Source organism: Pelophylax lessonae (genome assembly GCF_965119305.1).
Source record: "Pelophylax lessonae genome assembly, chromosome: 1".
NCBI classification, from domain to species: domain Eukaryota; kingdom Metazoa; phylum Chordata; class Amphibia; order Anura; family Ranidae; genus Pelophylax; species Pelophylax lessonae.
In genome coordinates, this window is record NC_138768.1 from 205,880,464 (window position 1) to 205,898,122 (window position 17,659).

Here is a 17,659-nt window from a genome sequence, read left to right on the forward strand (position 1 = left end):
CATTAGCATCTATGGGAAATACTGGTTACATGGCACTGCTCCCTGGTTTTAATATTGGCATCTATTGGAAATCTTTGTCAGCTTGACATGGCACTGCTCACGAACCATAAGTGACAGGGACACCAAACTTGGGGAGCACCGGGAGGGGACCCAGGACTACAACATATCCATATCGGCAGGTGAACTTCTCCCTGAGCGCCCCATTTGTTTGTGTGTTCAGCGAACACATAAACAGCTGACTCGACTCGAACACACAGCCCATCCCTACAAGATACTAGTTCCCTATCAGGTCTGCCTTGCTTTCTATTGGCAGTAGCAGTGGGTGGATTAAGAAAACGCTATTAAACTGAATAGCAGCTGTGGATCTGCCCACTTTTGTGCCCTTTCAGCGAAAAGAAAGGCGGTCCGGATGGGGAACTAGTCTCTCAGTTCCAAATAGGCTCTGTCCACTCTGACAGGTACATGAATCTGGCACAAACACTGCCAATTTTAGGGTTAAGGCACAATGGAATTCTAAAGGGTAGTGTTGTTTATTATGTAAAATGCATGTGTAATTATGTTATTTTTAAGAAGGTTATTATTTTGAATCAAACGGTTTTCTGTATAATACAGATTTTAGGTGTTTTGCAGAAAAATACATTTTATCAACCTTTTTTAACAAAATGAGTCTGAAAGAATTTGAACCCAGTTAGGCTGTCTGAACGAAATATGTAGGTGTCTGTTTTCTGCCAGCTGCCTGAAAGCCTATCTTTGTTGTCTTCTGCTAATATTCTAGAATATTGCAGTATATTCAGGAATGTCACCAACTCCTGCTCAGTGAGCTATGCTTCTGCTCTCACAGCTATGTATGCTAGGGCAGCGTGAACTAGATATTCATTCACATAAAAATCGAATTTATCAGAGCTTCATTTTGCTACTAGCTGATTTCTTTGCATTAGATGTGTGAAGCTTGTGAAGGTTTACAATAACTTTGCAGATTTTGAAAACCGAAGGAACAATAAACTGTTACCAACACCGGCTAATCAGACCCCTTTTCAATATCTTTAATATTTTTATCGACCTTATTTTTACAATGCTGAAAAATATCAGCAGATTAATACATTGTATTATAAAAATGCCAACAAACCATCAGTTTTATATTGTAAATCCAACAAAATATTAAACAAGTAAACCTAAAGTATATGAAAACACCCACCTTGTAAACTGTTGTTTAAAGAGGAAGTAAACCCTCCTCTGACACTTTTACCTATAGGTAAGCCTATATTAAGGCTTACCTATAGGTGCTGTAAATATCTCCTAACATGTACCGTTTAGGAGATATTTACCTTACATGCAGCCAGTGACGTCACTGGCACATGCACTCTGAAGGAAAGGCCGCTGGTGCCGTTTCTTCAGAGCCCCGTGCCGTGACTGTCGGCTCCCGAGCGCGTGCGTGATGTCACCGCGGCTCCGGCCAATCAGATGGCCGGATGCCGCGATCCCGGAAGACGGGCGACTGGACATGTCGCCTGTCATAGAGGTAAGCGGGCGGCACGGCAGGGGCTCGTTCGAAGGTAAGTATTTCATAATGAGCTAGTATGCGATGCATACTAGCTCATTATGTCTTTCTCTTACAGGTTGCAAAAAAAAAAAAAGTTGTATGGGTTTACAACCTCTTTAAAATAGAAATGAAAGGCAAAACGTGTGTATATGTATTGTGACATAGGGTAGTTAGCTCTTGTGGTAGATGCATTTATACAGTGAATCCACAGCAGACAGGAACTATATTTAAGGGCCTGGTAGCCCACTTTTATTAAAACGGCTGAAAATTAAACAGTCCAACATAAAGTTTCCCACGCAGGGGATCTTCTCCATCTTCAGCAGAATACAAACATTGGAAAATGTCAAGCCACCTGGCTCATAAGCTCTTTCAGCTTCAACTGCAGAACCACACTGCACCTCTTGCCAGTCTCTCTGACTGATCTGTTGTCAAGTCTCCTGGATATTTGGCTATCTACCCTTTAGTCGCAACACCCTGCTGCACAGCCCACTTCTGACCAATGGATTGGGGTTCTCCTAACATCCTGATAGGAGCCAACTTGACTCCTGGAATGAGACCTGCTGTCTCCTGGCTTCTATCTGGGCTCTTCTGACCCCTTGATGAGACCCTCTGTCTCCTGGCTTCTGGCTGGGGCCCCTTGATCCCTGAGTGAGACCTTCAGTTTCCCACACTGGGAGCAGTCTTCAAACTCTGAGCTATCCTCAGACCTAAGTATATAATGGCCCTGCAAACCTGTGTACTCATCCAGGTTGCAGGGGTCTAGCAAAACCCAGACACAGGATTGAGTGTTCTGATTCAGCACTATAGAACATTCGATCATGTGTCTGGGTTTTTACTAGAACCCTGGAACCTGGAGTACACAGGTGCATAGGGTTGTTATATACTCATGTCTGTATAAAACATTATAAATACCTTTTTTTCCTTTTTTATATGTGATCAAATAATCTCTGTTCTCAGCTGTCTAACCACTGGAGGAGGAAAAACCGCAGCATGCTTATCTTCCCAGTGAATGGCTGCACATGGGGATATGTGTCGTTATGAGTCTGATCATTGGAGGAGAGCAGGAAGAGGTCCCAGCACAGCTAGAGAACTGACAATGCTGTGCTTTTAGACCTAGTGTGGTCAGTTTTTGATAAGGCAGGAACACCAGGTATTCCACACAAAGGAAGCAATACAAGGAGAATATGATACCTTTTCATACAAGTACATGGTACAGCAGGCTCATATTAGAAATACCAAATGTTGGATTTACATTCTTTAACCCATTACTGGAGTTAGAGAGGTGGTTACGGCTATCTCTTGTATCTTTGATCTGCAGTAATGGGGAATACTAAAAGAAAAAAAAAAAGCTGTGCTGTAAAAGTCAATTGACACAATAATTATGAATAAACATCAAGATGAACTGTGAAACACAAAAATATAAAAAATTGATAATCACACAAAAATTTTAAAAAATAAATTAAAAATGGATGTATTAAGTCCAAGACGGGTGAAAGATTAGACAAATACTGTACAAGTGAACAAAAATGATCAGTGACTTAAATTGTCCACCACCAGTTCAGTGTATCCACCACCACACAGATTGATTGCTTACCAGAAGGGGACACCCAGAGGGTCAAACACGCCAAAGGTAAGCAGATGGATAAGTAACCAGAAGGGCCTCACTGTTGTACTCATTGAAGGTAGATTCTGCATGGTATCAAATGGCCAGAAGAGAAGGCTCGATGTAGATCTGACACGTCACGGGTATATGGGATATATGACCAGTATAAATCTCCGCTGCAATCCTCAAAGGGTATTCAACTTGGCAGCCAATGACGGTTCGTGATGATGCTACCGAGTACAGCGTTATCTCAGAAGGATGGGTGCTAGTAATTGCCGGCCAGCTTCTTTTTATGTCCGATGTTTACTTCTTTGATGTAAGTGCAATATTTACGTTTTAACAAAGTGTTACTCTATGGCGGTTTTATGCTTTTATCTATAGGGATCATTGGCTGCCAAGTTGAATTTGTCTATTATCTATTTATTGTTATAAAGAATGCACCACACAAAGCTCAAAATCATTACTTGGCCAAAAGTCAAGACCTACATGGTTTTTATGGTATTCAGAGCAAGGAACCCACGCCAGAGTGATTGTGAGAAATAGCAAGCCACCTGCTCATCCAATATACTGTAGATACATTTTTGAATATTTAAGGGGCTGGTGGACAGTAATGATGGAAGATCTCCAGCGTAGCAAGTAAATGATTCAAAATTCCAAGCCAAAAGCACTATTGTGTTCTGATTACATGGATTAATGAAATCTTGCTGTGGGTTATAAGGCTTTGTGTACATCCTTCTTACTTATTAAGCTTGTACTTTATATAAGTGCCAAGTGACATACACAGCCAAATAAGCGAGCCTTGAAGATATACTAACAAGGAGGAACATGTGGAACAAAGTGTCATCAGGTTGGAATTTAAAAATCCAATTAATAGAGACTTACAGTGTGCATGTCATTACGTTACGAGTCAAAGAAATATGAAAAGCAGGTAGAGGTAGCATTTGTGAAATTATGAATAAAGTCAAAGGGAGTACGAAGATAAAATAAAGTTACAAGAAGATCTAGGACAGGGTCATTTGCACAACACCAAAAAGCCAAGAAAAACAAACATAGGCGTGCACACAGGGTGTGCCGGGTGTGCCTGGGCACACCCTAATCACCTAGGGCACATTAGCATTATCGCTCTGTTTGCCAGTGAGGAGATGGGAAAGATCTCCCTCGGACCTGCTCTGCCATAAGAGAAGTGCCACACACTTCTATTTCACTTTGCCAGCAGGGAGAGTAATGTACCGGGGCTAAATACATGTAGGCAAACACATGCATGTGTATTTAAACTTTGGGGTGCACACCCTAATGCAATAGGCTGCGCACACCTATGAAAACAAAGCTGTTGTTAAAGGTTGAATCTACCCAAAATGAATTCCGTTTTTGTAGATGCTTGCAAGCTAAACCACCTGAGAGCTGTATATCTCTAGGAGGCTCTGTTGATGAGATCTTTAGCCTTAAATTCTTTGATCTGCACGCTTGTACTCTCAATGAGATTAATTCATTTTAAGACTGTAGGTGCTGTAAAACTCCAATGTGGATGTGATCAACCAATCGCGTGGACAAGAATGGCTAGGAATAATGGCAGGGTGATCTACGGTTGGCTCTTTCAGATGTATGCAAAAGAAATACTGGAAAAAAACACAAATATTAAAGTGACAGTGAAGGCTAATTGATTTTTTTTCTAATAACAAACGTCATACTTACCTGATCTATGCAGTTGGTTTTGCACAGAGCAGCCCTGATCCTCCTCCTCTCTGGTCACCCGTCAGTGCTCCTGGCCTATCCCTCCTGCTGAGTGCCCCTACAGCAAGCAGCTTCCTATGGAGGCAGCCGAGCAGCCTAGCTCCCGAGCCACTTCTCTGTCTGTCCATGTAGACACAGAGCACGGTTGGCTCTGCTCTCTCCTCATTGGCACACTGGCTGTGATTAACAGTAGCAGGAGGTCCCGCTGCTGTCTTAGCCAATGAGGTGGCAGAGACCCTAGACAGATTCTGCTCTCATGCACATCGCTGGATTGAGATGGGGTTCAGGTAAGTATTAGGTGGGGGGGGCTTCTGCACATGGAAGCTTTTTTACCTTAATGCATACTCCTGTATATGTAAACCAGTAACCTCAAAAAAAGAGTAAAAAGGCCAAATGTTGATGTTCTTAATTAAAGCTGAACTCTGTGAAAAGTAAAATTCCCCCTTGTAGTGGGGCTGCCCCCACACTGCAATGGTTAAATGCTCATTTATGTCTAAGTAACTGATAAAAGCAGTTGCACTTACCTGATCCTTCGTCCCCCTGCCCACCCCCCCCCCCCCCAGGTTGCTCTGCACTGCAAGTCCGATCCCCACAGCCTCTTGTCCCCCGTACTATGGCAGTCAGATGCCTTCTGACATCTTTAACCACTTTAAGACCAGAAGGATTTCACACTAGACGCGTTTCACACTAGACTAGCACTTTATGGTTATGAATAATTATTGGTATTAACCACTTCTGGACCGGAAAGATTTGCCCCCTTAATGACCAGGCCATTTTTTTTGCGATTCAGCACTGCGTAAATTTAACGGACAATTGCGCGGTCGTGCGATGCTGTACCCAAATAAAATTGATGTACTTTTTTTCCCACAAATAGATCTTTCTTTGGGTGGTATTTGATCACCTGTGCGATTTTTTTTTTTTTTTTTTTTTTTTTTTTTTTGCACTATAAACAAAAAAAGAGTGACAATTTTGAAAAAAAAAAAAAAAAAAACAATATTTTTCATATTCTGTTATATGACATTCTCAAAAAAAAATGTAAAAATCTAAATTTTTTTTAACATTTTAGGCCAATTTGTTTTCTGCTACATATTTTTGGTAGAAAAAAATCGCAATAAGCGTATTTTGATTGGTTTGTTATCGCGTCTACTAACTAAGGGAAAGATTTGTCATTTTATATTGTAGTTTTTTTTTTTTTTTTTTTTTCTTTTTTTTGTGGGACTGTGACATTGCGGCGGACCGATCGGACCCCTAACTGACATTTTTTACACTTTTAGGGGAACCAGTGACATTACTACAGTAATCAGTGCTAAAACTTTGCACTGTTACTTTAATAATGACCCTGGCAGGGAAGGGGTTAACCCTATAGGTGATCAATGGGTTAAATGCCTAGGGGAGTGATTCTAACTCTGGAGGGGCGTGGCTTGTGAAAGGACCATAGAGACATATGATCCTATATAGAAGGATAACATGAGCTCTGTGAACATTTCAGGGAGAAGAACGGTTGGCTGTGTTTACAACAGTCGACTGTCCTTCTCTCTCAGCGGGTAGCGATCGCGGGTGTCGGGTGGCAATCGGAGCATCCTGAAACACGCATCGGCTTCCCCGCTGCCGAGTGGGGGCGGGAGCGTGTCGGCGGCGGCAGCGCGCTCGCCCCCTAGCTTCCCGTGCACGTCAATTTGCGCAGGAGAGCCACCCTGCCGCAGTAGAAAGGCGATGGGTGGTTGGGAAGTGGTTAAGATCAATGCAGGACCCATAGCACTGCATTGGACATGAGTATGCTGGGAAACAGTCCACCCCTGGAACACTCAGTGCCATCTGCTAGGGAGTGAAGTAATGGGTAAAGGCCCGTACACACGATAAGGAAATCGGAAAGTAAAATTTTGTCTGACGAACGATCTGCCGATTTTCGGATCGATAGTATAGTGCTTTCGACAGCTGATTGTGAATTTTCCTTTGACAAAAGCTATACAATTTTTAATGTACGTGAACACAACGTCCGATGTTCGTTTCATTAGTATAGGTTTCATCTGAAAAAAATTGTAAGAGCAAGACTACGTGTACTCGGAAACGAAAAAATACATATAAAAATTCAACACATGAAATCACGTCTGAAGTTATATTGTGTCGTACAAAAGCAATCTCTTCACTTTCGATATGAGACTAGCATGCAACAAAAAATGGACGAAAATTAGTCTGATAATCTGATCATGTGTACTAAACTTAAGTAAAACTGCTTTTTGATCTGCTTCGGCACTTTTTTTTTTTTTTTACGGACACGGATGACACCTGTGTCATCCGGTCCGTATGTCCATTTATCTCCCATCCGTTTGCGGATGATAAACGGAGATAATGTATGTCAATGGGATTGCGGATGTCAGCGGATGACACCGCTGACATCCCTTTTTGCGTCTGTTCCGTTTTTTTAAACGGAAGAAAAATAGGGTTCTCTTCCGTTCCAAAAAATGGAACTGATCAGAAAGGACGCAAATCGGATGTCAGCGGATGGTCATCCGCTGACATCCGCAATCCCATTGACATGCATTATGTCTGTTTTTCATCCGCAAAAAAACGGGATGAAAAACGGACATACGGACCGCCCGCGTGAAAGGACCCTAAAGGCCCGTACACACTTGACGGAAATCGGACGAAATATCCTCCTATTTTCTCTCTTGCTCAGGGTTCATAACCGTTTTTAGTTGACAGTGCATAAATGTTCACAAAATTTCTCGTCCGATTTTTTTTTTTTTTGGGACATTTTGTTCCTAGACTTCCGGGTTGTCAGCAACTTCAGATCAAGCGCGGTCCTTCGTATCCGATTTTTCGCGGACGTACTGAATACATATTAAACGAAAATTGGTCGTCTGGGGACGGACGATAAAAAGTTTGGTGTTTGTCCCTCTGTTTTTTTTCGTTGTAAATGTCGGCATCGGCTGCTGAAAGTTGTGTACAAACTAGCCGAAAATCGTACGATTTTACCTCGGACGGGAATTTTCGGCAGATTTTCTACTAGTGTGTACCCCACTTAAGGGAGGATTTTTACTTTTTCCTAGAGCTGTGCTTAGAGTTTAAGTTGACATAAAGTAAAGAGAGCTATTAACAAAGGGATAGATAAAATACAAAAACAATCAAGTCCTTTAAACATGATTAAATAACTGAATCAGATTTCTCAAACTGTAGAAAATGTATTTAGACTATATTGAATTACAAATCAAATGGCAAAAGTTACTTTATTTTAGTCCAATTAAGATGATGAATTACTAAACATCAACATTTCAGTAAAAAGGAAATGTTAAGCCCTTTGTACGTATTTATTTCTTTTTTATTTTTTAGAGCGAAAGAGAAAAGGATCACAAGGTCCGTATGGCTGTTGGTAATGGTGTTCGCAGTGATGTATGGAAAGAATTCATTGCAAGGTTTGGTGACATCAAGATGTGTGAGCTGTACGGAGCAACTGAAGGGAACATTTGTTTCATGAACCATACTGGAAAAATTGGATCTGTTGGGCGCACCAATTTCTTTTATAAGGTAATATACTTAAGATTTATGTGATTTTCTTCTACAAAGCATGGAAACCATTGAAAGTGTTTTGTTACAATTGTTCTATTAGTGCAAAAAATACTGACCTGTGCATGCTTACAGGGTTATTACAAGGAAAGGAATTAGCCCTCCTAGTTGTTATCTTGAGACTACAAAATGATTAGCCTTTATGTTGCAGAGATGGGAGAGTGGGTCTGAGTAATTTAGCAAAAAATATTTCTAACGTCACTTACTGTAAGTCTGGTATACACTATAGGTTTAAGCAGGCCGGAACCCACTGATGGAATGCTGGTTTTCTAGATTCTGGTGGAGGAGGAGCTGCACACATGGGCCAAAGTGCACTTTTTTTTTTCTCTGTACTTGCAGGGTTTTTATTCACTTGACCCCAGGCCAATTCTGACATTACTCACATACATCTAAAAGAAATCTGCATTTTTTTCTAGAAAATTACTTAGAACCCACAAGCATTTTATACTTTTTTTTATATATATAAGCAGAGACCCTGTAGACTAAATTGGTGGGTGTTGCAATTTTTTTTTTTGTCACACAATATATTGTGCATTGGTTTTTTTTTAAAACGCAACTTTTTTGGGAAAAAAATCTTCTTTTAATTAATTTTATAGAACACAAATAAAATAGAATACCCTTTTTTTTTTTTTTTGGTCAAATATAAAAGATGGTGTTAGGCTGAGTAAATGAATGCAAAACATGTCTTTGCTTTAAAATTGCACACGCCCGTAGAACAGAGCCAAACTATGATATATTAAATGATCCACAGGCGATGTTGTAAGAGCTTTTACAGGTTACCAGTTTAGAGTTGCACAGGATGTCTAACCCCAGACTTATTGCTCTTACTCTGACGTTTGTGGTGATACCTCACATGTGTGGTGCAATCGCCGTTTAAATATGTGCATGGAACCCATGTGCTTTTTGCATGTGAACACAGGGGTGCTTTTAAATTTATTTTATTTACTTTACTTATTTATTTACTTTTTTTTTTCACTGTCCCTTTTATTTTATTTTTTTCAACTTTATTGCTTTTACAAGGGATGAATAACATCCATTATGATAGTATGAGCTGTGACAGGTCCTCTTTATGGAGAGATCTGGGGTCTAATATATCTCTCGAAAACAACTAGCCACTGCCCCCACCTATACCTTTCCTTCGCGGCAAGAAACACATGGAAGGGCAATGCATGCAAAACAAAACCAAAGAAAATTCCCAGCTCAACTCACAGCCAGTCTGCGTGTTTTCATGCAGACTTTTTGCATGTTTGCATTTAAACACAGGGGTTTCGTTTGCACACATTTGCAAATACATGCGTAAGCTGCAGTGCCGCTCCAAGACACCCTAATATTATCTACAGTCTTAAATTTATGAGAGCCTCCGTAGTAGAAGGACATGCATTCTAGACGATAGATAGAGGGCAAGTGAGCCTAGAGGTAGCCACCTCTCCTTAAAGGCACAGGTACACACTGGCCTCCCAGCATATAGCACTGACCTCTGACCTCCAAAGTATAAACACTGAGTTTGGCTTGATCAAATGCTGTACAAGCTGTCAACAGCTTGTAAAGTAAATAAACCAACCAAAACCGGAAGTGATTCAATTCTCATCGCTTCAGGTATCTGATGTGAAACAGTGGGAGGAACAACATGAGTTCCTCTCTGTGTACGGCCCCAAACATAGCATTTGGGGCTACTTACTCACATCTGCACACCTGTCAAATGAAAACCCACCGCTGTGTACATACGGCCAATGCATCCCAATAGAGGAACAGGCGGCTCTAGTCACACAAACAAACCCCACATTCACGCTGTATGGCCTAGAGAACTTGTGTGAATGAGCCCTTCATTTTTAAAATGACTTTGCAATTTCTATAACAATCCAGTTGGGTGGGGGAGGGGCTTTGGTGAAAGACCCTTGATGTCTCACTTTTGAGACACAGTAAGTGATTGAGGACACCGAATCCTCAATCCATTTCTCTGTCTGCAGCCTCAGATATACTGCAGAATGAATGAACAGAAAGCACTATGTACCTGGCAAGGGGGAGGGGGTGATCATTGTGGTGGGGGAGGAATTACTGGAGCTGATCCCCCTTTGGTTCCCCCTGCTTCAACTGTTAGCCATCAGAAGAGAGAGGATGATAAGGAGGCTGTGCTGCAGGGGAAGCCACAGGGGAATAAGTTTTAGGTAATTGCCCTTCCCCTGCCACACTGATCACCCTCCCTACAAATGTGCAGGCATTTATAGGATTTATTTTGACTATAGATGACGCACTGACACAGTCTGTGTTTATCAAATAACAAATAATTTTATAATTACAACTTGAGCACTAGTAACCTTATATCATTTATCTCCTGCACAGCTTGCTTTTCCCTTTGAACTAATAAAATATGATATTCAGAAAGACGAACCAATAAAAAATAAATATGGCTGGTGTGAAAGAGTCAAGAAAGGTAACCCATTTTTTTTCTTATTATGCTTTCTTGAGCACATTCTTTCCTGTATATATTTAAAGCTTAATTGTACATTAAAAAAAATAAACTAATGCAGGTTACAATAATACAGCACTATTTTTTTTCTTTTTTTCCCCAAAGTTCCCTTGGTCCCAGCAGAAAATGTCATCCCTGTCTGGAGGCTATAGCTATAGACCACTACAATTGATGTATAAGCAGTGATCTGTGTACAGCAGTCCGACATGCTCCCTGCCTTGTCACCACTCCAGTGTTAAAATCAGCAGGGAGCACGAGCATTGAAGCTGCTTATAATGATGGTGTCTTGTATTTAAAGTGGTTGTAAACCTCAGGCATGAAATCTGAACAAAGCATATCCCTCTATAGTGTGTACTTGTCTCAATTAAGAGAACAAAGTGTCACTTGTGTGTGATGCTTCGTTCCACTGCTATCAGTATAAGTCAGTTCTGACAAGTTTTCCTGACACCAGGAGAAAAATGGTGACAAGGGAGGGACCTCCAGCTGATTGACAGATTCAGCTCTGTTTCTGTGTGCTGTGTGGAGGGGGTGTGTCCCTTCCCTGTAATCAGAGCTCTTCTCACTGAGCTTTGCAGAGTGTAACTCCAGCTCTCCTTCCCCTTTTTGTCTGAACTCTCAGACAACCTTTAAAAGTCAGTACTTTGAACAGATGTAGAGAAGAGAGAGCTGCAGATAGCTACAACCTATGTAGGAGGATCTGTTTCATCTCTGTATCACCTGAGACCAGTCACTTCACTGGGTATATGTGAGGGTTTACAACCAATTAAATTTTTCCATAAAACAATGGCCTGGCCAATCCTGTCAACACCACAGTCCAAAACATAGAAACATGAAAAAATAGGAGACCGCTGGACTTTTACGGTGTTGGCCTCCACCTTCAGAAAGACTCAAAATAAGCAATTCTGTCATAAAAAAATATTGCTTTAGTCAATTACAAACATAAAAAGGTTTAAACGAAATTTGGTCGTAGACCACATGACGTAAAATCAGATCCAAAAAATATTACATATCATAATGGGTAACTCATGATAATACCACCTACAAGCTAAAGGAGATCCCCCCCCCCCCCCCCCTTCCAAATTTGCTGTATATTACAGTAAAACCAGAATGTGAAGAGGACAGCAAACTCCTTCCGACGTGTTTCACCTTTTGTCTTCTTCGGGGGTGTCTGTAAAGAGGGTTCAAGTGGGTTGCTAAAGACACAAAGAAAAAACACACTAATACAAAATACATTTCTATATGATACACACTGCACTTAAAGCGGAGTTCCGGGCACAGAAATGATTTTTCAACAAACATACCCCCGGAACAGTCAGGGATAGTACATTCCACAATGGCTAGCCTCTGATCTGTCCCGGTTTGCACTTACCTTTTAGAAGAAATACTTACTTATAAAATTTCCACAAGACAGGCCCTTAGTAAACATACCTCGTCTCCAAAAAGATATGGTAGGAAGAGAGGAGTCAGTCATATTGCTTATGCTCTCACGGAAGAAGTAATAGGTCCAAAATATACCTATTTAAACAGACAGACAAAAAGGGGTATACATTTCCGTTTCTAGAGTACAATCCAAGCAAAATCACTGATGCCCCATCCACGTACAGGTATCCAAAAATATATTACCTCCAAACACTGCCACTAACTCCAGACACTGCATCAAACTACCACTCAAACGTCTTCCTCTGACTCCTCTCTCTAAACTCAGTCTTTTTTATAGAGGATGGTGTCAAATCATCTCCCCGCTCCACCCACCGCCATCGCTGCCTCCAGCGTGTATGCGCCGGAAGACTGCATGTAAGAAAATGCTATTGTGCATGCTCGACAATGGCGGGACATATGGTCACTGCCCTCCCGCCGCGTCATTCACCTCCTCAGCCGCAAGGGCGTACGTCGCGTAATTATCGCGCATGTGTGAGAGATCCCGCATACACGCTGGAGGCGGCCATGGTGGGGGGTTGAGCGGGGAGACAATTTGATGCCAATAATCCTCTATAAAGAGACTGAGTTTTGAGAGAGAAATTAGAGGCAGACGTTTTAGGGGACCTGTGCTGAGGTGTCTGGAGTTAGTGGCAGTGTTGGGAAGTAATATATTTTTGGATACCTGTACATGGATGGGGCATCAGTGATTTTGTTTGGATTGTACTCTAGAAATATAAATTTACACCCCTCTTTGTCTGTCTTTGTTTCCTCCTCTTCTTCTGCCCTGATTGGATGCCTATTTTGGGTGGGTCTCCCCTCCCTCCGGGCGTGGATTCACTCTACCTTGATCCCTTGGTCATTGGGGGACCACCTGACCGAACTGAAGCGAGTACCTATAACTCCTCTGAGATTACAACTCAATTTTGTAAGTTACAATAATCTTGAATTTTAAGTGTGTGTCATATAGAAATGTATTTTGTATTGGTGTGTTTACAAACACCCTTGAAGAAGCCAAAATGCAAAATGCGTCGGGAAGAGTTTTCTGTCTTCTTCACATTCTGGTTTTACTGTAATATAAGGCAGATTTGGAAGGAGGGATCTCCTTTAGTTTGCAGGTAGTGTTATCATGAGTTACCCATTATGATATGTAATATCATTTTTGGATCTGGTTTTACATCATGTAGTCTACTACCAAATTTCTTTTAAACCTTTTTATGTTTGTAATTGAATAAAGCAATATTTTTTATGATATAATTGCCTATTTTGAGTCTTACTGAAGGGGGAGAACAACACCGTAAAATGTCCCGCTGTCTCCTATTTTTTCATGCTTACAACAACTTTATTTACACAGAGTACACTATCCTATATGAAATTGAAGTGCTTTCACTTTGTCTTTGTGGGTTTTGTTCATTATACTCAAGTTTCTTCTGAATTAAAAAAAATTATAGTAGGTAGTTTAGCTGCCATGTGATCAGACTGACTTTAGGGTATATGTGTGCATCTTGATGGCAGTCTCAGAAAAAGAAAGCGTAGAAAGCATTATGATGGCTACTAACAGAGTTTTATCAAGTACCATACCAGTTTGGTGCCACTCCAAGTCCACTGTATCCGTCTCTTGGTTTTTCACTCTGTATTCAGGTGCTGGCAGATCTTGTTTTTAAAATACAATATAGAATTCAAGTATTGCTGTACACTGGATTCCGCTCCAGTGTAAATTAAATGAAAGACATGCCTCAGCTCAAATCTCTGCCCATTGGTCATGCTCCTCTGACATGCTTCACCCACATTGGGCTTAATCATAAAGGCCAATTCACACTGGAGTTGGAATACAGTGGGGTTGATTTACTAAAACTGGAGAGTACAAAGTCTGGTGCAGCTCTGCATAGAAACCAGCTTCCAGTTATTTTTGTCAAAGCTTAATTGAACAAGCAGAAGTTAGCAGCTGATTGGCTACCTTGCACAGCTGCACCACATTTTTCACTCTCCAGTTTTAGTAAATCAACCCCAGTGTGTGGCGATACTCATTTGCTACGACACTTCATAGAATTGTTTGGTCGCTAATCTGACAAACTTGGAACTACCGGTCCTGGAAATTTACAATGAAGATTCTACGGATAAGAGATTGTGTATGGAGTGTCTACAAGGGTACAGAACAAACTCCCCTACAGGAGTGGACAGAGAGAGACCAAAAAGCTCAAATTACTAAATCTCTAAGCATTATCGTAACATGCAGCATGAAACCTTTGAATGTTTTGTATGCAGAAAGACAGATCAATTAAAGGCAAGCTACAAAATTTGGAAAGCTAAAATGAACCAACAAGAGACAAGTTCAACAAGAGGCCACAAATGTTAAAGAAGAAATAGAAGAACCTTCAGATACTAGGGCTAGGTTCACACTGATGCGGTGCAGGTTAAATCCGTTTTGCAGTGCGATTTCAAGGATCAGCTCCAGTGCGAGTTGATGCAATTCAGATGCAATTCTGATGGGTTTTTAACATGATTTGGATACATCTGTGGTGATTTTTTTTTTTTTTTTTTTTTCCTCTCCCTCGCTCTCTCTCATGGTCCAGGGAAAAGAGGTGAGGAGGAAAGCTATGACTTCTGAAAATTCTAGAATCGTGTTACTATAGGACAGAAAAGGGAAGTGCAAGTCTATGGAGCTAAAAAAAATTGCACCACACTAAATTTGTACAGGACCCTTTTTATTATCGCTTTAGATTTGTACTGCATATATGTGAACGGTCTCCACAGAAACTCATGTTATTTCACTTGTCATACGATCCCATGCATTCTGGAATGCATCAGAAATTGTATAAGTGTAAACCAAGACTAATGTGCCTTTCACTCCAAAGAGATCACCTCATCATTTTTTTACCTGGAGCAATGACTCTGGGGGGCTACAAATCATATGACCAATTATAAAAGTGTTTTTTTTTTTTTTGTTTGTTTTTTACTCACCTGGATCAAAGCAAGACAGAAAAACATTACACCAGATAATTGCCAGTATATGGTCTGATGGAATTGGGAAAGGTTATATACAGTACACTGTCCTCTATCTCAGTCACCAGAAGAACACATGTTAAATTTGTACTATATCTTCCTCTTGAATGCCACCTATTGCCAGTGAAAAAGCTCACCAACAAGGAAATGTAGTGACATTCACAGGTAATAGAGGTAGTATCCCAAAAGGAATCCATGCACTACCAAAAAGAAAATCACAAATTAACTGTATCAGCTTAAGTGCAGTCAAGTGGTAACTCTGTGAAATGGGAAAAACATTTGAGCGGTATTCATACCAGGTGCTTCCTGATACCCAGGAATCCTGAAACTTTTAGGACTCTATCTGAAGATCAGCATGCCAGTGATATAAAAATTGACCCATGCGGTAAAAAAATGGTGCACCAATTGCATAAAGGGGAAAAATTACCAGAAAATCGTTTCCCAAAAGTAGCAACAGCAGAGCCTGACAGCCCCTGGACCTAAATCACCCTATCTATGTGGTGCTTTGAAAACTCAAGATTTCAGAAAAAAACATACTGATGATTACACAGCAGATGAAGTTCCAGATAAACCTGAATATTGTCTTGCCCAAGTAAGCAACAAATTTGACAAAAGGCCTAAAATACTCCCATGCAGATAATGGCAGAGTACACAAGTGTTAAAGCACAAGCTATTTTGAAGAAGTATAGAATTATATTTTCTCTGTCCTTCGACAGTCGCCGCCTCCTCTAAGTCATCACTGTTGGGTATTGACTTCCGCTCCGCAGGAGTAGCTAGGCATAAAGACTTAGTCAAAAGAACAAAGGCATTTGCATATACACACCCAAGGGGGCTGTCCCATCTGTTCAATACCCCCCTGCAGTGACCACTTCCAACTCAGTTTCATTCTGCCTAGCGTCAGGAGTAGTTAGGCTTCCCTGTGCTGGGGCTACAGTCTCAGCCTATCTAATCTTTTTTTAGTTGATTTTCTTTTGAAAATGTCAGTTTTTTTCTTACTTTACTAGCTGTTTATTTTGTCAGCTTTAGTTTTAGTCGATTCTTCAGAAAAAGATGGATTCATGCGGTGCTGGGATTTGGACTGACCGCTCTGATTCTCCAGGGCAGAGGGTCAGATGGACCCCCAGCCCGCCATTGAGCGTTCAGCCATGGTTCATCCTGGCACTATGAACGACCCATCCCTGTTCGCAGCAGGGATGCAGCCGTGAGGTGGCTACCTCACAGGACACATCTGCGATGCTGCAGTGTCATGTCCCTGGCTAACGGCACTCCCTGTCAGATGAGGACAGCGGCTTTCCGTTCATAGAGGCACCCCATGCCATCTGGTACAGGTAAGTACTTCTGTGTGGGGCCTCTGTCTGGGGTGGCAGTCTGTGTTGCTGTGTGTCCCCCATGTCTGTGCCTGTGTGACTCTGCGGGGATCGCTTGTGCATGCGCTGCGGTGCTGTATGTTTTTGGGGGTCCCCTTCCCTGTGTCACTTCGGTGCTTGTTGGGGGTGCAGACTGTGTGTGTGGCGGCCGCAGCGGGGAAGATCCGCGCGGTCCGCCATTTTAGGTATGGGCAGGCATGTTTGGCTTCTCTATGGGCAATATACATGCTGTTTTTTGGCGCCATCCGCCGCCATTTTGCGGTAGCAGAACAATCGTTCCGACCGCATGCTCGGCGGCCATTTTGGCGGAGCCTTCCATGCTTTCCTATGGGGCAGCCATTTTCCTGAGTCATGCAGCCTATAAGTTCAGCCTACTCTAGCAGCACTTCCTTTTCCTCTGAAGCAGGACATCGGTGGCAACACTCTGCGGGGCTCTGCAGGTTATTGCTCTCAATATCTTTCTGAACGTGCTGCTAAAAAGAGGCCCAGATTGTCTCTCTCTCCTCTGATTCAGATGGTGATATGGCTGCTGCTGCTGCGAGCGTGCCCTTTTCAGGGTCTCGCTCATCCTTGGACCCGCTGGGGTCTGAGGGGGAGGCAGAGGTGGAAGGGGTTGATACCTCTTCCTTGGGGTTGCCTGAAGAGCGGGCGACCATGGATGAATTAATTGTTTCTGTTAAGGAAACACTACATTTGGAGGATGAGCCCTGTCCTCCGGGCGTTGTGTCCTCATTTGGGATGCACAGGACCCGCAAGTCGGCGCAGGTTTTTCCCTGCCCAGCTGAGTTTCATTACACTGTTAATGAAATGTGGCGCACGTTATAACGTCCATTCCTGGTGCCTAGTCGGTTCAAATTGCTTTATCCCTTTGCACCGGCTACGGAATCACGATGATGTGTGCCTCCACAGGTAGATCACACTGTGGCCATGTTAAACAAGGCTACCTTGGTTCCTTCTGAGGACACCCC

At 41.9% G+C, this 17,659-nt stretch overlaps 1 protein-coding gene across 2 annotated transcripts in view; it reads left to right on the plus strand.

Annotated features, from left to right (window-relative positions):
• Positions 1-17,659, plus strand: part of SLC27A6 (solute carrier family 27 member 6) — a gene marked incomplete at its 3' end in the record, with an annotated part of 100,975 nt that overhangs the window by 44,021 nt on the left and 39,295 nt on the right. For both annotated transcript variants that reach the window (XM_082243860.1, XM_082243861.1), the window contains exons 6-7: positions 8,205-8,399; positions 10,779-10,869. In XM_082243860.1, the coding sequence (XP_082099986.1) occupies positions 8,205-8,399; positions 10,779-10,869 (286 nt within the window). The remainder of the gene's footprint in view (positions 1-8,204; positions 8,400-10,778; positions 10,870-17,659) is intronic.